General features: G+C 43.5%; 1 protein-coding gene across 1 annotated transcript; it reads right to left on the bottom strand.

The window, feature by feature from the left end:
* Window positions 1-97: 97 nt before the first annotated feature.
* Window positions 98-25855, bottom strand: Dcp2 (decapping mRNA 2). The gene is made up of 11 exons (XM_048334358.1): window positions 25670-25855; window positions 21791-21942; window positions 18693-18820; window positions 17890-17988; window positions 10730-10882; window positions 10503-10615; window positions 10070-10177; window positions 8092-8221; window positions 5347-5457; window positions 3094-3145; window positions 98-2538 (listed from the first exon to the last, which is right to left on the bottom strand). Exons 1-11 carry the CDS (start codon window positions 25720-25722, stop codon window positions 2378-2380), a joined length of 1260 nt encoding a protein of 419 aa, XP_048190315.1. The 5' UTR covers window positions 25723-25855; the 3' UTR covers window positions 98-2377.

Genomic DNA, 25855 nt, shown 5'->3' with positions numbered 1-25855 from the left:
AGGAGACAGAGCTGAGGATATCAGCTCAAAGCCAGTCCAGGCAGAAAAAATACATCTCCAATTCACCACCACCACCACCACCACCACCACCACCAAAAGAAAAGGCCAGAAGTGGCGCTGTGGCTCAAGTGGTAGAGTGAGTGCTTGCCTTGAGCAAAGCTCACAGGCAGCGCCTAGGCCCTGAGTTCAAGCCCCAGGACCAGCACACACAAAAAGGGAAAGATTCACAGTGCACTGCACCCTGGAACAAATGTGGTGTGAATTCAAACAAAATACAAGGAAGCCAACAGAGCCAGTGCTGCCATCTCGAATCTTGAAATCCAGCCTTCCTAAGAAAGAAACTAGTCCTCTCATGGGGAAACTTCTAGTCCTGGTCTCAGGGTACCTGATACATGGAGAAGAAAGCACAACAGGTGTACATATAAAACAGGTACACCCCAACTTCACACTGTCTGCAGAGTTAAGTCCCACCACAAACACAAACCTTCATTCATGTTCAAGAGAACAAAAAGCCGCCCATTACCACACCCCAGGGCAATCATGCCCTTGTTTTGTTCCACAGTGCATTAAAGCAGCACAACAGCAAAGACGGTTGTCATTAGAATGATCATTTGTCGTGCTTCAAAATGTCAACTACATTAGCAGCCACTGTTCCGGTTACTAACACTCATCTCTGTGCTTCAGTAAGGAGGGCTGAAATGTCTAACACCACAGGCACTGCGACAACTGACCAAAGCACTTATTTTAAAAGAGAAACATGACACTTGCTAAAAAAAATAAATGGTTTCCAGATGACGGTAAACACATGAAAGTGATTCAGCTGCAGACAAACTAACGATTTAGCAAACATCTGGAATGCTGGGACCAACTGTAAAGAGGGCACAAGGTGACCCAAGCAAGCAGGGGTGTTTCTGGAAGGAATGGTAAGGGCTTGCAAATGCAATCATATAACGCATCATAAAGCAAGGTCACAGAAGGATTCACAAATTAAGTCACATTAAAAGATGCAGGGTTCTGGATAATTGAATTCCACAGATAGAATTGTCATGTTCCTGCTCAGCACCAAGTGACACTTTCATTACTAAATACAATTGCTCCTTTAACAACAACAACAAAAAAGAGTAAAACAAAAAAGTAATACCAAGTGAATTCCTTACGATAGCCCTTCTTTTGAAGTCTGCTGGGGTTATCAAGAACCCCAGTTAAATGAGCTACCTCTACAGAATCAAGGGTTCTATGGGAGCGTTCATAAGCAAACATACATGTTGTAGATACCACTCGTAAAAGACTTGGAAAAATCCCACAGGATGTAAGCACATGCAACCCCCCCCTCCCCGCCCCACCATCTGTCCCTCCAGTGGGGTCAGACACGGCCAACGGCACTGCCTCCTTCAAGCTCTGCTGATTGTCCTCAATTATAGCCGAAATCCTCAACACAGGCATTGCTGTCCTTAGTTGGACTTAAGAAAAGGGAGCAAAATACATTTCTAGGGGTTTGGCGTGTTCCTCATGCCCGGCCTCTCCAGGTGAAGGCTTTATGGACACCCCTGCAGCACACCCCAGGGGATCAGGACGCCAGGGGAAGCGCGTCCATCACTCTCTGCTACTCTTAACATCAGTATAAAATCAACACTGAGATGCAAGGTAAAACTAATGACAGTTGTCTGGACATATGTACACAAATGGACTAAGAAATTTCACATGAACAGAATCACTGCATAATACTAAAAAGGCTGGAGGCAGGGTGGTGAACACATCACCCAGTAATTGATGGCGGGTGCCTGGCCTCCACGCCCTCAGCCCCCACAAGCGCACGACTGCAGGGAGCACCAAGCCATGCCTCCCTGGGGTGCGGTGGGCTTTGTCCTCAAGTGCTAAGTTCATTTTGCACATGAATATTGTATTGTAGATGCTGGCTCTACCATCCTTTCAATAAAAACTCCAAGCAGAAGAGCCCCAGTGCTCTGAAGCAGAGAAATGAGCAAAGTGCCACTGAAACAGATGGCCTGCAATCTTGACATTATGCTCATTAATAGTTGGGTGCTCCTCTTTTTCGATTCCAGTACTAATAGAAAGTACTTTCCCATCACTCTGATGGGAGCAGGGAACACTCCCATTTACTTGGCTACTTGCTGATGATGACAAACACTTATTTTCCTGACCAGAAGACACAACACAGACCACAGTCACACAGAAGAAATGTCCTCAGAAGAAATGAAGCAGCTGGAACCATGGCTGCCAACACTGCAAAGGTAAATGTGCACGGGGTGGAAGTGCGTGTACAGTGTGACACCGCTGTGTCCTCCTCCTCTTCTGCCACGGCCTCTCGCCGAGCCACGCAACAGGCCCCTCAGGACTCCACAGCGTGCCCCTGCTGTCAAAGGTCCAAGATCTTCATGATGGCATTTTGGTCAAACTTGAAACTCAGGAAGGCTCTGGAGGAGAAGGAGGCCTTCCAGTGGCCATTACAGGTCATGGACGGCTCCGCATGCTCGAGCAACGCTTCTTCACTGGAAGCAGGAAGGTCAGCTGCTGCATCTGCTCGGAAAAATGACCAAAGAAAACCCACTCCACAAGCTCAGCGGAACCCCAACATTGCCCCTGCCCGGCCCCTTCTACAGAAAACAGACACAGTGGGTCTGGTCTGACTCTACAGGACTCACCCGAGTGGCTACACTATTACTTATTCCCAAATTTTCACTTCAGCCTTTGAGTCTTGGCCATGTTCAAAATGGGTGTCATTTGGGTTCTTATAATTATATTCTGGGTCAAAACCAGGAGACCTTTTTGACAGATACCAACATGAAAATACTGTGAAAAGAACACCTGGCTCTTTCTCCCCTCCCACTAAGCCACAAGAACTCTTATCAGGGACTCACCCCCCATCCCCAACATCAGCATGCCCCCTATGGCTAAGATTCGCTTCTGCCTGTCTCTATTTGGAAAGCTCACCCCACATACACGCCACACTCTACAGAGCCTCCAACTCTTCCCACCTCGCAGGCAGCGCCTCACATGCCCCATGAACACCCCATCTCAGGAAAAGCAAACCAAACCCCACCAAGTGGTTCTAATAAACACACAATGACTTGCCTGTTTCAAAGTTGTCCTGAAGTTTTCGTGGGTGCAGTTTCTTTTCACATTTCTATGAAGAAACACAAAACACACACAAGAATAGTGACCAGTTAGTTACCAGGCTGTTTTCATTTCTTAAAATATCAGGAGAGCTGGATACAGATGGCTTGTGCCTGCCATCCCAGCTACTCAGAAGGCTGAGATCTCAGTTCAAAGCCAGCCTGGTCAGGAAAGACCACGAGACTCTTATCTCCAATGAACCACCTGAAAACTGGAAGTGGCGCTGTGGCTCCAAGTGGCAGAGCGCTAGCCTTGAGCAGAAAATGGAGTTCAAGCCCTAGTACTGGCATGCATGCATGCACACACAATCAGGAAACACATATACTCAAACCTTTCTAGAATTAAACCAAGAATCCAATCAGCACCCCCATTCTGAGTTTCTTTTTAAGCTGAAAAGTTACAAATACCTTATAAAGATACCAGGTAAAGGAAAAAAAAATATTCTACAGCTCAACCCAGAAACATTACTATTTCAGTGATAGCTGTCCAGGCTTTATCCTATGAAGGCATGGATAAATGTGTTTTCATACAGTTGTGTTAACTGCGAATGGAACTCAAGACAGGCCACACAACACTGTGGTGTGTAGCCCTCGGTGGGCCCCCGACACATGGGAAGCGGAGTTCCTGCCCCTGTATAGCCCTAGCAGTTCTAGAAACCTAAAAACAAAACGCTTTTCTAATAAATGCAAATCTGCACTGTCATTGTTATTTCTGCTGTGGTTTGGGGCAGTACTGGGGATTGAACCCAGGGCACCCTGAGTTTGCTATGTAAGGGCTCTACTACATGGAGACACAACTCCAGGTCTCTGTCCTCTCATTAAGTTTTCAGTGCAGTCTCAAACCTTTGCCTTCCCAAGTAGCTTGGCTTACTGCATCCGCCTCATTTCTGCTGACTTAATGGTTTTCTGTTAACACATCATCTTGAGGGTGTGCAGCTTTTCCCTATTTTCATGATTCCAAAGAGAATTCCAGGCATTTCATTCTGCACAACACTGTTCTAGAAAGGCTGTACAAATTACTGGTATTTATGATTTGCTAGTATATTCAATAATATGGAATTGTGTGAGGGAAAAGTCACTGTAGTTTACATTCATGGAGAACATTTATTAGAAATTTTTAATTCTCTTATTAATTGTTCATACTTCACTAATTAAGACAAAAATATTCAAGTTCTTCTACACAAATTTGAGACTAACTTATGAAATACCTCTGAAAAAAAACCACAGGAATTTTGAATGACCACATTCTAGATTAATTGGAGGCATGTACAGTCATGAAGGAAATATTTGCCCAGTATTTGCTGAATTTTCTTACAGCTTATTTATTACAATCAGCTTGCTCCTGTCTATCCTTTCTCAGAGCAGAGTGGAAAAAGACTCAAGAGGCTGAACATGTTTACTGTGGAGTCACGATAGCCTAGTTATAAATAACTAAAACCCAGGGAATCAAGGTTAAAGTATTTTTTATTCTGGGGGGAAGGAGAGTTAGAGAGGAGGGAAGGTATGAGAAAAATGAGAGAGGAGTTACTTAGGAAATTGTAGCCCCTCCGTATACCACTTTGACAATAAGTATTTTTGGTTCAAAAGTTGACATCATGGCTGTGATCCACTTCCCCAAGGGCTGGGGATATGGCCTAGTGGCAAGAGTGCTTGCCTTGTATACATGAAGCTCTGGGTTTGATTCCTCAGCACCACATATATAGAAAATATATAGAAAAGGCTAGAAGTGGTGCTATTGCTCAAGAGGTAGAGTGCTAGCCTTGAGCAAAAAGAAGCCAAAGACAGTGCTCAGGCCCTGAGTTCAAGCCCCAGGACTGGCAAAAAGAAAAAGAAAAAAAAAAGAAAGAACCCCCCCCAACAGGACTTACAGTACAGATAAGAACATGAGACATTATTAACTTGCATAGCAAAGAGTAAAGTTACCTCAAGAATCTTAAATAATGGATTATCCTGAGGGAAAAAGAAATACACAGGCCAAAAAAAAGAAAAGAAAAAAACCACCCAAGGGATTGTTTAGATGGGTACCCAAATCAATGTCATACGTAAGTCTGTAATTCAGAGTAGCCAGAGATTCGGTCTATGAAGTCCTGTGGACGCATGAAGTCGAGTAAGAACTAAGTACATCATGCATGTCACATCCATGCACCGTGACCACAGCTGTGTCGCTCCTACAGGGAGAATCGTCTACTTGGTGTCAGCACCAAACTCTTACCATCAAGGGAGTCTGTGGCTTTGATGGTTGAGTGTGGACTCCATTTGTTCTTTTCTTTTGATTAGGTGAGTCTTGATACTGTTTTCTGCCATTTCCCCTCAAATTCTGATTCTGTTTTTCCAGGAAAAAGAAGTAAAGTATAAGTCTGTGGTATAACGTAGTTATTCAGAAGAATGTATCTCTATGACTGCTTATGGTTCAGCAGAGAGCTGCCACACCACTGTATTTTCTTATGAAAGACAGCTTGTCACTGAGCAACAGAAAGCCAGATGCGATGGCCTCCCACGCCTCTCCCCTACCGCATTCATGGTGGGGCTAACGCATAAAAGGGGACTAGCTAGCTGTGAGGAGCTCAGTGCTTGAGCTCCTAGTCTGAGTGAGGCGGCCCTGGCTCAACGTCCAGCAACAAGAACAAAGAAAATCCAAAGTAGAAAACCAAGAATGGAGGGGATGAACAGCGCATTCGAAGGCCATAGCACTCACTCTGGGAAGGATTACGGCAGCACAAGGGGCACGATTTTGTGTGTGTGTGTGCACATACGCACGTGCTGATCACAAAGCTTGAGCTCAGGGCCTCAGCACTGTCCTTGAGCCTCTTTGTGCACAAGGCTAGTGCTCTATCACTTGAGCCACAGCGCCACTTCCAGCTTTTTGAGTGGTTTTTTTCTGAGTACTTTTTGAGTAGTTAATTAGAAAAAGAGTCTCACAGACTTTTCTGCCCCAGCTGGCTTGAACTGTGATCCTCAGATCTCAGCCTTCTTAGTAGCTAAGATGACAGGCGTGAGCCCCCCCACTTGGGGCACAATTCTTGATAGTAGAAAACAGGTGGTACATATAATCAATCAGTTGCTAAGAAAATCTACTTAAGGTATTAATAAATAGTTCTTGTTGAATGATCTTATAGAAAATAGTAAAGTTGGCTGGGTCTTTTGAACCTTTGAGTGTTTGTTTTTTGTTGCTGGTACTGAGGCTTGACCTACGGGTCTGGGTGCTATCTCTTAGGTAATGGTGAAATTACTAGAATCGTAGCTCCACTTCTGGCTTTTTTTAACATGTTTAATGTGAGAAGGTAAGTCTCATGGACTCTCCTGCCTCCCCAACCCTCCGATCTCAGCCTTCTGAGCAGCTATTTAACAGGGGTGAGCCACTGGCACCCAGCCAAAACATCATCTTTAAAACATTCATTTTCACTTACCTTGAAAGGGCAACTATTTAATGGGACTAACTAATAAACCAGTGTGATTCAGACTTCTTTAAAAAATACATACAAATCAAAATTAACGTATTTACATTCCATCTACCTCCAGCAAAAACAAAGCAGCAACTACAATAGGTGAAAACAGTAACAGACCTCAAGTAACAAGAAAAATGGATTCCAGACCCTCTTATTCCTGCTACCAGAGAAGTTCATGTTGGCATCTGTTTTTCCTGGTACTTAAGTTTTCACTGTGGTGTAATACACATAAAATTTACAGCTGAAATAGTTTCGGTGATATATATACATATATTGGCACCTGATACTAATTTATGAACAACTGTCATCAATAACTGTGCACTTCCAAAACTGTCTGGATTTTTTTATGGTGCTAAGGACCAAATACTTTGCCTTGGACAAAAGAACAAACTCTCTACCACAGAGCTGTGCCCTACACAGAAACTCTGAACCCACAACATAACTCCCTACTAGACCTCCAACTTGAACTGCTGCTCTACCTGGGTGCTGAATTCTCTGACAGGATCTGTCCTTCTGTACCTGCCACAAGGAACACTGTGATGAGGCTATCAGTGAAGGCCCCTGCTTTTATTTATTTTTGTCAGTTGTGAGGCTTGAACTCTGGTGAAATGTTCCTGAGCTTACTCAAGGCTAGCACTCTAACATGTTGACCCACAGTTCCACTTCCAGTTTTCTGGTGTTTCACTGAAGATAAAAGAGTTCTACTGACTTTCCTGCCTGGGCTGGCTTTGAACCACAATCCTCAGATCTCTCCCTCCTGAGTAGCTCAGATTACAAGCATGAGCCACCAGCACCTGGCTAGGTCCCCATTTTTAGTTGTTTTGTTTAGATACCTAAGTGTGAGAAGTCACATTCCCACCAGCAATGCAAAGGGCTCCAATTATTCCCACTTTACCAACACTGGTCACTTTCCTTCTGTTGATCTTACTACTACCAGAGCCACTTCAATGAGTAACTGGCATTTCATTCTACTGTTGCCTTGTACTTCCCTAATGATAATAATGTGGACCATCTTTTTGTATGGACCACCTGAGTTTTCTAATCACGTCTGCCCTCATTCAAACAGGGGTAGCTGTTTTGTATGGCTATCATTCACTAAAGGTTTAAATATAAATGTGTGTGAAGACACATATACATACTTATTTCTGGACATTAATCCCTTATCAGATATATGACTAGAATATACTTTCTCCCATCTTGTGGGTTTTTTTAACTCTCCTGAGTTTCTATCTTGAACAATCCATTTTTTAAAAGATTACCACTCAGGTCGAAGGCAAAAACAATGACAAGTATTAGTAAGTATAAGGAATTAATTATAACTCAACATTTTTCCTGGCACATTCCCCCCTGGTAACTTTTGTCAGTTCACATGAAAGTCAGCTTCAGATCACACATCAGAGCACTGGGGGCTCTGCGCAAGAATTCAGAGTGCACTTCGACATTAGCGTGAGATCCATTAGAGAGCAACGCGTGGCTCCTTGAGAGGAGTGAACAGGCACGCACTCACACACCTTGGCCTTGAGAAGGTCGGATGCCTCGTGGCCACCGCCGGGCTTCGGTGGGGGCTGCCGGTGCTTCCCCCACTGGTCACCGGGAGAACCCTCAGGAAACAGCTGCTGACTGTGGCGGAATTTGGTTCGACTACACCAAGATTTAAGAAGCGAGAGTCAGGTGAGAAAATGGTCATTTGGCCTTCTTTGAACATCCTAATAGTTGAGTTTACAAACTGGGTACTCCCGTTCTCACTGATTGTCCATCTCTCTCCATGGGGACATTAAGGCCCTGAAGATTCTGTTGTTTTGCCTCCTACTTCACTGGCACCCACCCGGAGGGACTGGTGGTCTAGAACAATTTCTTGAATATGTAATCTATTTTTTTTAGCTAGATTTATCTAAGTTATCCATACCACGCCTCCCTAAAACCAATCATGTTCTTTAAAACCTAAAGAAAAAAAATCTTTCTAAACTTAGTTGAAAAAAAGGACTAAGCGGACCTTGCTTTTTCAATTTTCCAGGAGAGGGTTTGAACTCAGGGCCTTGCCCTTGCTAGGCACACACTTCATTTTTCATTTTGGGTCTCACAATTTCTAGGCCGGCCGGCCTGGGCAGCATGTCCTTGGGTGTCCCTCATGCTGTTAGGAAGATAGATAAGAGCCACCTCAGGTGACCTTTATTGGTTGAGGTGAGGCTTCAGGAACTTTTTGCCTGGGTTAGTCCTGAACTTTGATCTTTCCCAATCTATTCTCCCTGAGTCACTGGGATCACAGGTATACTACCGGCCTAACAATTTTTCTTCTTAATTGGACATAATTTATAATAATTCTTACTGGCATTGTTTCTGGTATGGAATTGAATCCTGCATATATTAGCATGCATGCACGTAATACAGTTGAGTCACAGATACCAAGACCACATTAGAGCAATAGCACTCCAAAACATTGTAGGGTTCCTCCCCATCCCACTGAAAACCTGAAAAAATCTCAGCCTTTCTATCCCTTCTTTTACCATGTTGTCAAGGACCCGTGTCTGCATGGTAATGTAAGATCCCCTCCACATCCATCTGAAAGCAGAAGTGGGTGAGGGGTGGCCTTCGCACCTCCTCCATCAGAACACAAACACTACCATGGTAGATTCCCCGGATAATGGACAGTTCTCTAATTTTTCTTTTCCAAACACTATTTCGAAATTTTTTGGTAGCATCTTTCTTTTTAATCTTGGGTGCATTCCTTTCTCCCTATGGCTACTAGTTTGGTATAATTACAAATTCTGAAAAGTAGAAATGATTTTTAAGCTCCTGTTCTCATAAAGCCCAAATAGAATGAAACAGTACCTATTTTTAAAATGCCAGCTGTAATTATGGTTTGTTCTTATTGTTTAACTTTTGAAGCTCTATGGCAAACAAAACATCCATTTTAGAGAAAAATGTGAAAACCAATTCTCGATCCTACCCAAGGCAAAAGGATGGCAAGCCCATCATAAACACACCGGCCTACTTAATGGTGACTTTCCCTGTTTGTGTAATGGTAATTTGTGTGCAATTTTAGGTTCCAAGCAAGTAAATGTTCTTGAGTTCACAAGCACACTGCATAATATATATGATGGTAGGGAGGAGTAAGCAAAAATGCAAACCAAGTCTTCAGTGTTCTTTGTGAAGTTCTAACCATTTATCAGCGCACTCTGACCTCTCCCATACAGGCAGCACTCAGGCCAGCCCAGCTACCACCATCTCGAGAGCAAAGACACCAGGATGCCCTCTCTTCTAAACTGCCAGCATCCTCCCAACTGTGCACTATTTTAGAGTGCACCAGAAGCTCATAAGTACAATCAACCCTGTATTCAGCTCATCAAAAATCTCTGAAAACAGTCTCCCAGACTGGTAAGAAAACACATCTCTAAAAAAGAATTCTATGCCTTTGTGAATGTTAGAAGCAAATAGTACTGCAAGTATAAGTCACGAGAAAGTCAGAATTCTGTGACTGCATTTCTGTACCTCAACTTCTCCACTGTGGGTTTAGCTGGGGTGCTTCCAGCTGAGGAAAAGCCATTGTCGCTGTCTGAGGAATCGCCGAATCTTCGGGAAAGCCAGTCCCTTAGCGGTCTGTGAAAGTATTACAAATTCACTTTTAATACCTGCAACCTCAGATCTATGAAGGTCAGCTGTGTATGTCAAGGAGTACTAGATATGGAGAAATTATAGCCAGCATCATATAAAGTGGGGAAGAACTGTAATCACTGCCTCTCAAGTCAGAACAAGAGTCTTTCTGTTCTTAGTGTTTGAATGCTTAGTCATGGCAATACTGCTGAGAGAAAAACACAAAGGGGATACACTTAAGAAAGGAAGAAGTCCTAGCCAACAATAACAAAAGGGAAGAAGAAAACAGGAGGGGAGGAGAATAGGAAAGGGGAAGGAAAGCTTAATATACCTGATAAAGGGAATGGCCATAAAAAATTTGTTAGGTGCCAATCCAAGTTTGGATTTTGGGGTCATGTCATTTCTATGACAGGGCAATTTCTCAATGGAAAACCATTCAATGTTCTGAAACACAGAAAGAAAAAGCAAGAAATAAAGAGATCATTCACCCACTCCATTCACCAGGGACACTGTCCCAATTCAAACAAGTATCCTATAGACACTCCACTGGTTACATACCCGAATTTCTCTTCTTGTTTTGGGGTTAAACTTTGTGTCTTTTGGGATCCCTGGAATGATGTACAAACGAGCGAGCTGGTCATTGATCCGAAGCTCAATGTAATCATCCTTACAGATATACTCTTTGATATCAAAACCAGTTTCCTCAAAGACCTGTAAATCAATTTGAACAAAATGTTCAATTTTAATGATAACATTTCCAGTTCAATGAAATTTATTTCCAAGAGGAAACTCCAGAAATATCCAGTAATTCAAGGTACAAAAACAATAAGCAGGAAGTTGAGACTCAAAGTCTAGTTCTAGCCCTGTCTCTACTGCACTATACATGACTGCAGAAAAACATGCTCAACAAATCTGATGCTGTTGTCTCATGTATTACATGAAGGCCTATGTGGGAACACACCAGTGGTTCTCCACCTGTGGGAAGTCTGTCCTGGAAACCAAGCGTACAGATGGCTACTCAGGGTCCAGCAATCACCATGTCCACCCAAGGACAACTAAAGACTTGCTTGCGGGCTGGGGATATAGCCTAGCGGCAAGAGTGCCTGCCTCGGATACACAGGGCCCTAGGTTCGATTCCCCAGCACCACATATACAGAAAACGGCCAGAAGCGGCGCTGTGGCTCAAGTGGCAGAGTGCTGGCCTTGAGCGGGAAGCCAGGGACAGTGCTCAGGCCCTGAGTCCAGGGCCCAGGACTGGCAAAAAAAAAAAAAAAAAAGACTTGCTTGCACATATGCATCTACATTTTGTTGTTGTTTTTTATTGTTGATTGTGGGGCTTGAACTCAGGACCTGGGTGCTGTCCCTGAGCTTCTTTTGCTCAACGCTAGTGCTCTACCACTTGAGCCACAGCACCACTTCCAGCTTTTTCTGTGTATGTGGTTCTGAGGAATCGAACCCAGGGCTTCATGCACTACTAGGTAAGCACTCTACCCAAGCCACATTCCCAGCCCCTCATGTCTGAACACTCTTGACTATATAACACTTTTTCTTCTTAATTTTAGGTGTGTGTGTGTGTGTGTGTGTGTGTGTGCTCACTCGAAAACTGCTCTGTAGTAAAAGACCTGGAAATAATCAATGAATTTGAGTAAAACTTTCAACTTTAGCTTCTTGACAAATCAAAATCCATTTACTTCAAAGACAAAAATTCAGAAAGGAGGAGACATTATTTTAGTTAACTACTTGTGGAAATGAAGACTGATACTGAGAGAGGAACATAAGGAAGTTCCTTTAGTCTGCAATATCTACAAGACATTGCAGGTACACAAAAAAAACAAGTGCACCGGAAAGCAAACATTGACACTCAAACATATCTTACACACTTCCTAGAACACAAAGTGTTGAGTACAACGGCTTCCTGGCTTCCCACTTCCACAAATCCTATTCCCCAAATCCTAACATTCATATACACAGGAACATAATTAAACTGTCACTCACGGACTTCTTGGCTCACACATGCTGCTGAACATGCAGCAGAAACCAACCAGAAGTTTGACCAAGATTTAATCTACTACTTGAGACAGAGCTTAAGAATGTTTTGACTGGAACGCAGGTGTAGCAATGGTAAGAGTGTGCTCAGCATGCATGAGGCCCTCGGCACAGACTCCAGCACAAGACAAGTCACAAACACCATTTGACTAAGAAGTCCATCTTGAGAGATGAGATTTGTTATTGTAACAACTGAGACTACTTTATACCATAAAAGTTTATACAACGGTAGTAAAAGTTTCTCATAATAGACACTATTGAGAGTCAAAAGGGAAGACACAAACCAGAAGGCACAAGAGTTCATCAGCAGATTATATTAAAAACCCTGTTATCAACTAGACAAGCAATCTGTTAAAAGGGGAGAGTTAACATGTAAAAAGTTACTTAATGCAGGAGACATTCAAGTACCAAATAAGATGACATGGGCTAGATAGACATCCTTAAATTTCAGTAAATACAGCTAAAGCCACCCTGGTACATATACCATTGTTAAAAGGGTTAACTTGAGGGCTGGGAATGTGGCTTAGTGGTAGAGTGCTTGCCTAGCATGCACAAAGCCCTGCATTCAATTCCTTAGCACCAAATAAACAGAAAAAAACCGAAGTGGTCCTATGGCTCAACTGGTAGAGTGCTAGCCTTGAGCAAAAGAAGCTCGGGGACAGTGCTCAGGCCATGAGTTCAAGCCCCAGGACTGGCAAAAACAAAAAGGTTAACTTGATAATGGTTTGGCCAGGACACAGCACAGAATTGATACTGCCACTGGTAATTAAATTTGTACAGCTCTTGGAAAACTACTAGTAGTGGCCTCTATGTGACTGAGCACACCCATGCTCAGGGAAATTAGAAATCGTTTCTCTTAAGGACACATCCATTTCACAGTAGCCTTATTCCTTTCTCAAAAACTGGATATATTGCAATGCACAAGAAAATGGATGAAGCACTGTAAAACAGGTGTGCATTGAAATACTGAACAGCATAAAAAGAACCAAGTACTAATCGATGCTGCAACATACAGCTATTCCACAGAGTCCAAGAGGCCAACACACAGCCAGCGTCACCCCCACTGCCCGCTGCAGAACCCTACCTATAGGAAGGTCAGGAGCAAGCAACTGCTTCAGCAACCAACAGTGGTTCAGGTCAAAGCAGTGAAAGGGGCAAGAAGGGCTCGTGAGGGGCTGGATGTGTTCTGGTGATGGGGGGGAGGGACATAAGCATATGCAGATGGATGCAGAGGAGGTGGGTTAGTGCAGGAGCTGACCGCATAAGTTCCTGCCCCACCTCACAGCTACCACACCTGGAAGTGCATGGTATGGACAGAAGGAAAAAGCCCCTCAGCACCACAGCCCCATGTCCAGCCTGTACAGCCTGGCTAAGAAAGTCAGAGTCCATGGGACTTCATCCCCAAAATGCCGCCCTGCCACGTGCCATGCAGACTACCTGACACTGAGAGCAAAAGACACTAGAACAGCTTTCCTGAGAGATTCCCTTATCTGCCTGAAGACCACCCTCTGAAATCAGAGCCCATTCTGCTGATTCCTGGAAGTCACGAACTGAACTCACAGCCAGGAGGGGAGATAGAAACATAACACCACTGCTGAGCTCACACACGCTCACACACGCTCACACACACATAACCACCGCTGAGCACACACACACACACACTACCTCTTCTTCCAAACAATCAGTTACAATCTACTACCTGTTCCTAAGGATCATGGGACCATGCATGGCCCCTCCAAATTACCTACTCCCCCCACCTCTCTGCCTGTGGAGACAGTGTCTACACCCCGAAGCCTCTGCAGGTGACTGCATCTGGCACACCAGGTAAATGTCTCAAACATCTCTCCTGCCACACCTGTCATCAGGAAACTTCCAAAGGCAAAGGAGTTTTCTAACCAAAGAAGCAGGTAACTTATTCCTAAAGCACTAAACATGGACTTCTAGGCATTCATTCTCTCAAATATTTACCAAGGGAAACTTTTAATAGCTGACGTACATATCAGCCACTTTGTCACTGTGATTCAGAGAAAAACATTTCCTAGGTTAACAGAAACCCCATGGGTCAGAAGAAACCAAACGGCCCAACTGTTGCCGGCTTTTTCCTCTGGCACACAGAATAACATTAACGCCTCAAATATTATCAGATTAAATCTTCAAGTCAGATTTTTTTTTTGCTAGTCCTGGAGCTTGGACTCAGGGCCTGAGCACTGTCCCTGTCTTCTTTTTGCTCAAGGCTAACCCTCTACCCACTAAGCCACAGCTCCATTTCTGGCTTCTGTTTATGTGGTGCTGAGGAATGGAACCCAGGGCTTCGTGCATGCCAGGCAAACTCTCTACCACTAAACCACATTTCCAGCCCCCAGATTTTTTTTTTTTAAGGAGTAAAAAACACAGTGAGATAATGCAATTCTGCCTATAATCTTTGTCCAATAAGCTTACCAGAAAAGTAAAAGGAAACCAATAATTCCTCTCTACAAGTCCTATTACATTCCATAAGGGCAGAGCTGGCAATAATGAACACTTTCTGCCAAATAATAAGCAACACTATACAATTCTGAAACCACAAACAAGCTGTTTAAGTACCATTTGTTTGACCTCAAGAACATGGTGTTTGTGTGCTCCACAGAGCAGGGGCGTGTGGGAGAGGAGCTGAGCCCACTGGCCAGGATGGAGCTGGAGGACGGCCTGCACCAGAAGGGACAGCCCCCACTCATCCTAATCTCTAGAGCATTACAGTGTCTGCCCTGCTCACAGCTTGAGAAACCCACACTTGATTATCTTTCTTTGCTATACTGGAGCTACACGGCTACATGGACTTTTGTGTCCATCAAGAATTACTTGCAGTGACAGAAATGAACACTTTATAGAGTTGATTTTTGGTTATTTTGGTGCCAGTACTAGGGCTTGAACTCAGACCAAGCTTTTGCTCAGGAGTTTTGCTCATGGCTGGTGCTCTACTGACTGACTCACACCTCTAGTCTAGCATTTTGCTGGTTAACTGGAGATGGAGTCTCTTGGACTTTCCTGGCTAGGATGGCTGCTCAAACCAGGATTCTCTGGGAGGTTCTTGTATCATTAACAGCAACCCTCAAGCCTGTCTACTGATACAATCCATTCCAGTTATCATACTTTCTTTTTGTATGAAGAAAATATGTAAAGGCAAACAATCCTTCTCTTGATAAAGCTAGTACCAGTAATTGAGCATATCTACACACCAAACAACACACTAAGCATGGTACTTAAAAGAGTTTGAATTCATGGGGGTGGGAATATGGCCTAGTGGTAAAGTGCTCACCTCCTATATATGAAGCCCTGGGTTCGATTCCTCAGCATCACATATACAGAAAAAGCCAGAAGTGGTGCTGTAGCTCAAGAGGTAGAGTGCTAGCCTTGAGCAACAAAAGCCAGGGACAGTGGCTCACACCTCAAAGCTAGCATGGAGACTCCACCTTCTATTAAACCAGCTGTCACCTGTGATCACCTTGCCTACATACTTTCAAAGAAGCAAGGGAAGACTGTTTAGGACAACATTCTAAATCTAATTTAGAAAACTAGGGGGGAACCTCTCCTTATATGTTAATTGAAAGTAAAAAATGAGTGAAGCACTGATAAACTATTATGAAAGTGGGAATCTGGTTTTCAGCTGAGACACAGGTCTTCCCTTCTATTACACTATAGTGCCACCAAATGGCAGAGAGACATACTGCAATCCTACAACTGCTAAAGACTTTCATCATTTAAAAACGGCAATGCTTCTGGGAACTGAATTGTGTCTTCTTGTAACCCCCTCCCATCGACCCAAAACAATTCAAGTTAAAGCCCTAATCTTTAGCTTGACTATACTTGAAGAGAGGCACATAAAGGTAAAAAGTTAAGAGGCCACTGACAGTGTGATCCATAGCTCATGGGACACCAGGGTCCTCTGGGCCTGCACCCATGTGAACACACAACTAGGAAGTGATTGTCTCTCGGGCCAATCTACTGACCCGGAACTGCTGAATAAGCTTCTAGTCAGGTACAGTGGCTCTCAACTGTAATCCTAGCTACTCACGAGGCTGAGATCTAGAGGATCACAGCTGAGCCTAGCCTGGTCAGAAAAGTCCATCAAAAACTCTCCAAACCAGCAAAAGCCATGCTGGAGACATGGATCAAGAGGCAGAGTACCAGTCAAGCCAGAAAGACAAGCAGACACCAGACCCCGAGTTCAAACCCCAGTCCCACCAAAAAGAAAACAACAACAAAAAATGTCTGTTAGTTAAGCCATTCAATCTGTGACATTGTCATGGCATCTCAGATGACAACAGCGAAACTTCGTCTCAATCCCAAAACTTTACCCTTAACCCCCAAACTTCATCGTAATAACAAAACCACTTTAATCCCTGAACTTTCCTATGAGAAAAGATAGTCTTTTAAAAAACTAGGAATAAAGCTTGAGACTCAACTTTTAAACATTCCATTCCAAAAAGCTACAAAAATGGGGCTGGGAATATGGCCTAGTGACAAGAGCACTTGACTCATATATATGAAGCCCTGGGTTCGATTCCCCAGCACCACATATATAAAAAATGGCCAGAAGTGGCGCTGTGGCTCAAGTGGTAGAGTGCTAGCCTTGAGCAAAAAGAAGCCAAGGACAGTGGTCAGGCCCTGAGTCCAAGCCCCACAACTGGCCAAAAAAAAAAGAGTAAGTCAAAAAGCTACAAAAATTAAAGTATTAGTCAATTTCCTTGAAAATATGATGACGGGTGATCAAAGAGAAAGTCCACAATTGAGGATTTTGTGAACAGGAAGAATGTTTCCTCCCTAAAATTGTAAGATTCCAGTTCCTTAGGTCTGTATTTCTTCGTAATAAAACAAAAATCCCAAACAGAAGGGAAAAAAGACTCTATGTTTGGAAAGTAAAGGTTAACAAAAACTGTGTCTACAATGAGTCTTCTGGAGCCAAATCTAGTGGTCTTGACCCACAACCACGCTTGCTGGCCAATGGCTTCCCACCATGGAGAGATCACCTCTCCCACTTCCTATTTCCGAGTTTTCAAGATGAGGGGGGCTCCACCCCTTACTCCCATCATCTACACTCTAAGTGTTGAGTTATAGCTGCTACTAACATTAGCATTCTGTGTACAAGATCAGCTTTGATGATAAGTTTCCTAGAGCAGAAATCGAGATACACTAAGCACAAACTCTGGGCCTCAGTTCACATGTTCACTTTGTTCCTAAGGACACACTTAAACAATCAGAAACACCAAAGTCCTCACCAACTACCACGTAGAGAAAGGAAAAGCTCTTAGAGGATGGGGTAATTTCAAAAAATGGAAAAAGGATATATATTTAAAAAAAATAGGATAAAGAGATGTGGACCAAATACCAGTTGCAGTCTAAGTTACCTTACGCACTTAAGAGTACATAGCTAGGGCTGGGGATATGGCCTAGTGGCAAGAGTGCCTGCCTCATATACATGATGGCCCTGGGTTCGATTCCCCAGCACCACATATACAGAAAATGGCCAGAAGTGGCGCTGTGGCTCAAGTGGCAGAGTGCTAGCCTTGAGCAAAAAGAAGCCAGGGACAGTGCTCAGGCCCTGAGTCCAAGCCCCAGGACTGGCAAAAAAAAAAAAAAAAAGAGTACATAGCTTGAAATGAAATGTGGGGGACCTCACATGGCCAACGACTTACCTCTCTAGCAGCACAATCATGAGGAGCTTCTTCTTTATTCACTTTTCCTTTAGGAAATCCCCAGCCTGACTTTGCTAGGTACCCCTGAACCAGTAGTACCTACAGAACAAGCACAGACAAAAATCAAACTTGACCTCCTGGCCATGCTCCTTTCTGAAAACCAAAGCTGGTGTTCTTATTTCAGGAGACTTCTTCAGAAGCAAGTTTACACAGCATTTGGTTTCACTATGTTCCATGATTCAAATATACTCAGTTGTGAAGCAAAGCATACTGCCTGCTTAAAATTTGTTTGCTAATATGCCCGTATGAACACATAAGATGATGCTAAGTGAAATGAACTCCATTATGGAAACAAGTGGTATATCACTGTTGTAATTATTTTCAACATGCCTAGTACAACGGTGAAAAAAAAATGTTTCCTGACAATAAAGCGACACTTTAACACCTGTAGTAGGGCTTGAACTCAGGGCCTGAGTGTTGTCTTTGAGATTTTGCCCAAGACCAGCACTTCACCACTTGAGCCACAGCTCCAGCTTCTTGCTGGTTAATTGGAGACAAGAATCTCACGGACTTGCCTGCCCCAGCTGGCTTTAAACCCCAATCCTCAGCTCTCAGTCTCTTGGGTCCCAAAGATTGCTTATAGGTGTGATCCTTAAGCCTCAAGAGTTCATTTACAATGCAAAATTTGGCCTTGCACCAAAAATCTAAATATGCCATAACTTTGTAACAGTATGTAATAAACTAATGATCTAAAAAGTAATGCCTTATGATCATTTCACTCAAAACTCTTGTTTTATACTCACATTTTCAAGTGTCTCATCGAGAATAATTGCACCATATGTCGGCACTCCCATTTTATATTCCTTCCATTCATCCAAAACTTTTTCTACATCTTCACCTTGTGGCAGCAAAAATGGACAATGGCTAAAGAGTATGAACAGTGTTAAGGATGCTTGAGAAATTCTCTACAGAGAGAACTATTTAAATAAACTGTATATGAAATGACCCAAACCTTGATCCAAGTCCAACTTTCCCCCCCCCCCCCCCCCCAGTCCTGGGGCTTGAGACTCAGGGCCTGAGCACTGTCCCGGGCTTTTTTTGCTCAAGGCTAGCACTCTACCATTTGAGCCACAGCACCACCTTCAGCTTTTTCTGTGGTGCTGAGGAATTGAACCCAGAGCTTCATGCATGCTAGGCAAGCACCCTACCACTAAGCCACATTCCCAGGCCCTTAACATTTATTTTTTATTCCACATTCATCATCTCGAGCAAACCACTATCACTGTCTGCATTTACTATAGACACGATACTAATCATGTCAAGTTTTAGATACTCAGTGAACAAACACCTAAAACAACAATTACCTTAAATACTTTTCACCAAATAGTCAAATTCATCATTGCAGAGTCAACAGATACTAAAAGAAATTGAAGCACAAATATACTCTTTTGTACAAATATATTCTTAAAACTAAGAGGCCATCAGCAACAAACATGGCTAAGATGTTAAACTCCAGGAAGTAGATTGTACTGAAGAAGGTATTGTTCCATGTATTGACTAGATGCAAAACTTTTTCAAGACAAAGACTTGCTAAGGATTATAAAGAATCTGGGTATTAAGATTTCAACAGAAACTGGCTATGTTCCTCACAGAATTGGAAAGCATAATACAGCAAAGGAAAAATGGATACAAAACATGGCCTCATCCCTTGCGACTGCCTTGTCATTCCGACAGATGTGGAGGCAGTAACTTACCAACATGGCACCTCTCCAATTGAGAACACATATTGTGCATACAAAGAGTGTCAGACCACTAATCTCAGCACATGAACTTTAAGTGTGCTCCAATTATCTGGAACAATCATGTCTATTAAATACCACTTCTTGACCTCAGAGACCATATGAGTACTAGAACTACTTTAATTGGGGGTGGCTGATTACAAACACAAGAAACCTAACAAGTAAAGGGTGCAGCAGCCATTGCTGTCCCAAGTGAATATTGAACGGAAGACTTCTTTGCGGGAGAAACAGGGCTGTACTTAGACAAGCTCAGAGAACACAGAGATCAGCACACTCAGCTATGGAATTGGGACAAACAAGATATCACATCACATTTACTTGGGCTAATAAGACATCCATCACATTTGAACTCTTCTGAGATCTTCCAGGGGCTGAGCTGGAAACTGCACTTGCAGCCCCCAAATCTTGACTTGCCCTCCCTTCCCCCTCCAAAGTCTCTGAGCCCTAACGTTCCTATCTCACCACACGGCACTGTCTACGTGTTTACTGCATGCTGCCTGGCACAGAGTAAACATCCAATTAGTCACTCAAGGAAGCTTACTTCACTAGCAATGAAAGATCCTCTCTACATAACCGAATTAACTTTATAGTAACAGGTCTGTTTCTGTTTAATAGCTCGGCAAGTGTGAAAACCCATGCAAGATCTCATCCTGTAGCCCACTTATGCGGAGTTGCTCTGCTAGAACCCTAAGTTTCTATGTGATGAGCAAAACACAAGAGGCGGCTCTGACTGTTTACACTTCCATACCTAGATCTTTACTACCAGAATACAACGCGGAGCCTCTAACACGGACGACACTCGGGGTACTTCTGTGCCCCTCAACGCCTTGCACACTAACTTCTACACATGAATGTTCTGTAGCCCTGTCACTATGGCTTGGGTTACTGGTCTCTATCGTAGGAATGTGACAGTCTATCTATGGCTCAAGCTACCTGCCAAACAAATCTCTTTGAGTCCTATTTTCCAATCACCAAGAAATACTCTGGCTTTGCTCCTGTATGTGCTATGGTTATCACTTACCTGTAACAGTACATAGTACCTCCTGTATTATATTCCTAAATAGCCCCAAGATTTCTATATTTTATGGGGCTCAGTAAAGGAACAGGGAGCTAAGGAAGAGTGTATTTGAAGTAACCTTAACCTAGTCCAACTCTAGCTCTAATACTCTCAACTTGTGGGTAATAAATCCATTCAGACAGATACATCATGGTTAATGAAAATAAGGACCTACAGAATGAAAGTCAAAGCACTTCATTTGAAGAACTTCCATAGTGCCTACTTCATACCTTTCCCATGTCCAATATGGCTCCACAGTACTGTGCTCTGTACTCATTATCATTATAATAATTAACAAATATCAGTAATTATTATCATCATCATCATTAATGTATTCCCTATAACTTTCGAACTCTCTTAATTTTATATAATCCTGGTTTTTTGACTGGGACATATATTCCTCACTGTGTTTATACAGGAAATCTTATACAATACCTAAAAAATACAGCTTTATGTAAAACCTTCCTACCTTATTTTTACATTTTGAAACATTAATAGTTCATCAGTTTCTTGCCAGCCAGCACAGCTTCTTTTATAAAAACCTTCAATATTCATACAAATCTTCTCTTAGTAGTAAATCCTGACAAACTGCTAATATACATATGTAGCACACAAGCTTCTCTGAAGCAAAGGTTTGTTTCTATTATCACAGTACTGCTTTGAGTACTGCAAATACTCAGTAAAAAAGAAATCACAAAGGCAATGTGGCCACCTAGTTAAATGGCATAGCAAGATCAAAGTAAAAACACATCCATTCAACTGGCTAGTACTTCTAAAAGAAAAGAAAATTTACTGTAATCAGTGTTCATTTTCTAGGGATGTAGATACAGAAATAGGAATGCTGCTAATGTCGTTAGGTAGAACCTAGCCCTCACATACGTTAGACAAGTGCTCTGGGCCCTGAGTGGGGACCCAGGCTCAGCCGTTAGAAATCAAGCACATGCTATACAGTGGTTAAAAATCTCAGATAAGCAAAAGGAAATGTGTGCTGGCATGTTTTATTAACAAGAATGAAAGACCATCAGTACAGTAACAAAAAGGATATCAGCTTTAGCAAAGTCTCTTATCCCGCACTGAGGTAATCCTGGTGTGTTCTGCATGTAGAAATCCAAGTAAAACCAATGGGCAAGTTCAATCTGAAAACACACTCGGATTGCATTGTCTCGTTCCTCACTGGGGATATGCAAAATAAATCGGCTGTCAAAAACAAAACAAACAGCAAAAATTACATTTACAAATGGTAACCATTTATTTTTAATCCATTAAACTGCTTTGCCCAGGCCCTTTATCCTAGAAGAGACTACAGTAACAATCAGTATATGGGGGACATTCCCACGTGAGAGAAGAGTCCTAGACAGCAAGGAGCTGGGCAAGTGCTATAGGTCCCAGCACAGGGGAGGATGGGAAGGAGGACCTTGAGAGGGGCCAGCCTGGGATACGTGGAGTTCAAGGGTAGCCTGGGCCACACAGTGGTGAAATCGGACTGGGGTGGGGTGGGAGATAGAGACAGACACAGAAACACAAGGAGAGATTAAAAAGACTCATGTGCATAAAATAATCTATCTTGGGTAGAATATGGTTAGAGTGCCCACCTACCCCAACTCAATGGCTCAAAGTCCAAACCTCAGAGTCACCAATAAGTAAATGAATAGATTTCAATTACCTGGACACTGTCCCTGAGCTTCTTTTGCTCAAGGCTAGCACAATTGAGCTCAATTGAGCCACAGCACCATTTCTGGATTTTTCTGTGGTACTGAGGAATCGAACCCAGGGCTTTGTGCATGCTAGGCAAGTATTCTACCACTAGGGCATGTTCTCAGCCCAACAAATCTTTTTTCTGAGTGGACACACACACACACACACACACACACACACACACACACACTTAACAATCTATCAAAAGGCACCACATGACTAAAAACTGTTGCACTCAGTAGTATACATCTTTCACCCCTCAAATACTTCCTTTCTGTCTCCCAGCTAGAAAATAACATTCTGTATTTTGGATTATAACCAATCTAACAGGTAAACAGTTGTTATTTTGAATTTTAGTTCCCTAATTTTCATGTCAGTATATTTTTCATTTCTTCAAAACTTAACTCATATGGTAATAACAAATAGGCAAAATAACATGAAACAGTAAAATGTTCTCAATATACAATAGCAATAGAAATGAAGGAGGAAAATGCAGTAAAAACAAGTTTAGACAAAATGTATACAGTACCAGGTGTGTTGGAATGCAAAGAAGCCCAGAAAAACTAACTTATAATTTAAGCTTTATTCCTATAAAAATAAAACAAATTCTAAGCAGAAAAAAAATAACTGGAGAGGTAGAAAAACCCACCTCAGCTCAAGACTCAGTGTGCCTCAAAAGAAAAAAAAATATGTTTAACTCACAATCAAAGCTTGAATTATTAACATATATTCTCAAGTTAATCAGTAAGTATTAGCTTAAAAATAGCATTACTTTCAAAACCTGAAGTTTTAAGAAATAGTTATTTGGTTTTACTACAAGTTTATCAAGTACCTTGTCCTAATTTTTTTCATACATTACATTTATATAAATTTTCTTGAAACAAAAAACTTAAAAGATTTATCTAAAACAGCTTAAGTACACACATTAGAAAATCAGGTATCATTAGCACTTAATAAATGTTGTTTATAAAACAGTATAATTATTCTGTGAACAGTCTATGCTTAATTACAAGAGCTGATGTCACTTCTTAAAGTGATGTAACCCTAGGTAATATACATAATAACCCCAATGCTCGTAGGAAGACTAGTTTAGATGCCTACAAGAATGTATCAAGTCATCTGATCTTTTTCTAAGCCTACATTTGTGCACAAACAATTATGCAGCTTTATTTTTTTCTAACTATAAAAGCACATCCTTTAAAATTTTTAAATAAACACCTTTTTTTTTGCTAAATAAACTACAACTTTGTCAGAAAAAAAAGTACATCCTTTAAAGCAGGACTGGAGGTGTGACTCAAGTATTAGAGTGTCAATCTACCAAGCCAAAGTCCCTGAGTCCAGACGCCAGGCTGGACAAAAATAATGACAATAATAATCTTGAAAGCATTAAAAGTGAAGATCACAGTCCTGTAATCTCACTTTTTCTTCAGTCCTGGGGCTTGAAGTCTGAGCCTGGGCACTGTCCTTGAGCTCTTCAGCTCAAGGCTAGCTAGTGCTCTACCACTTGAGCCACAGTGCCACTCCAGTTTTCTAGCCATTCCTTAAGAGGTAAGAGTCTCATGGACTTTCCTGCCCAGGCTGACTTTGAACCGGATCCTCAGACCTCAGCCTCCTGAGTAGCTAGGATTACAGGCATAAGCCACCTGCACTTCATATTCTTCTAGTCATTTCTCCGCATATGCATATATCAAATTCTTTTCCTTTCATCAAATCTGGGAACGTAAGAAAATTAGGACATTTTAATTTTAAATTGTAATTCCTTCATCATCAGAGAAGTATGCCTTAGTCTATTTGCTCTCTACCTGTATTTTTCTTTTGTGAGGTTTAAAGTCTTAAGAGTGGACTTATTGCATCTACTTGGTGTAGAAAAACCACAGGTAAAGAAAGGGGGAAAAGAGAGGAGAGGGAGGAACAGGGAGAATAAACAGGTTTCAAATCTTGATTTCCGAATAAGGATGTAACCTGGGGCAAATCCCAGCCTCTGACACCTGTCTCAATGAAAATACAAGTTCACATACCTACCGAAAGAGCTGTTTCAATGCATAAGCAGGGAGCACGCAGGGCCTAGCACAGTGAAACCTATACAAGTATTATCTCTTTCCACTAAAAAAAAACAGAAGTGTGATTGTCACACAACTACTAAGAATCGGAGACCTTTAAACACAGACAGCAGCCGGAAGCAATGAGGTGTTCTGAGTTTTCCCACTCTCGTGTAATAGAAATGACTTCATGATCCACACGCTAACAAAGCAAAGCATTCCACTTTCACAAAATATTCCACCCCCCAAAGAGTACATTTTTTTCACGGGCTGGGCTCTCTGAAAATAAGAGCATGCAGGAAGGAAAAAGGATCAGACCCGATCCTGGTAGAAATCTACCTGAGTTCACTTAAAAAAAAAAAAAAAAGCCTGCGGCTAAGAATTCCCAACCAAGGCGGCTAATTAAGGGATAAAAGGACCGACAGCTGCGCGACCTGGCTGGCGGTCCTGTCGTTACCAAAGGTTCGGTGCAGGGAGGAAGACGAAGAACTCCGGGTTACCACAGGGAGCTATGACCCAGAGAGATCCCGGAGCCGAGCACGCGCCGAAGAGGAGGGCCGAGCACGGGTCCCGCGCGAGATGAAGCCGTCGCGGGAGAGGGGTCCCACGGAGTCAGGGAACGCACGGGGCGGGGGTCACAGGGTGGGGGGGGGAGGTCGAAAGCCGCCAAAAGGCCGCAGGCTTCGGGGGAGTCAAGCCGTCGCGGAACTGAGAGGAGGTGGGTCGGGGTGCTTCCAGGATGGAGGCCATGAGAAGCCGGGGGTAGGGGAGGGGAGAGAGGGAACTGCGGCGGGGAGAGGAGAAGCGCACAAAGCGAGGAGGGGGCTCGGAGATCCTTGAGACCGGGCGGGAGGTATCTGCGGGTCCCCGAGGCCTCGGGGGTCCTGGGGGCGCCGCCGAGGCCTGGGAGGAGGCCCGGAGGCTGGAAGGAGGCGCGCGGCAGGGCCCATAGAGAGGGGCAGCAGGGCCGGGGAGGACGGCAAGGCTCGGCGGGGGACGGACGGAGGGCCCCGGCGGGGGACGGGCGGCTAGGCCCCTGGGGCCCCGGTGAGGGGGAGGACGGCAGGGCCTCGGCGAGGGACGGGCGGCCAGGCCCCGGTGTGTGTGTGGGGGGGGGGGGGAACAGCAGGGCCCCAGTGGGGAGGGGAGAGGAAAGGGGAGGACGGCAGGGCCTCGGCTGGGGCGCTCACCTGCAGAGATCGTCCAGGACGCTGCCGGGAATCTCCACCCGTTTGGTCTCCATGATGAGGCCCCGCAGCAGGAGCAGTGCATCCCGGCTCCGCGCAGCCGGGGACTGAGGTACAGACGGGGACTCGGACTCCGAGCCGGAAAGCGGGTGGCAGCGGCGGGGCGGCGGCGCGGCGGCGGAGGCTCCG

The sequence above is a fragment of the Perognathus longimembris genome, chromosome 25, assembly GCF_023159225.1.
Source record: "Perognathus longimembris pacificus isolate PPM17 chromosome 25, ASM2315922v1, whole genome shotgun sequence".
NCBI lineage: Eukaryota > Metazoa > Chordata > Mammalia > Rodentia > Heteromyidae > Perognathus > Perognathus longimembris.
Note: the sequence above shows the minus strand (reverse complement) of the source record. Positions and strands in the feature narration are given on the sequence as shown.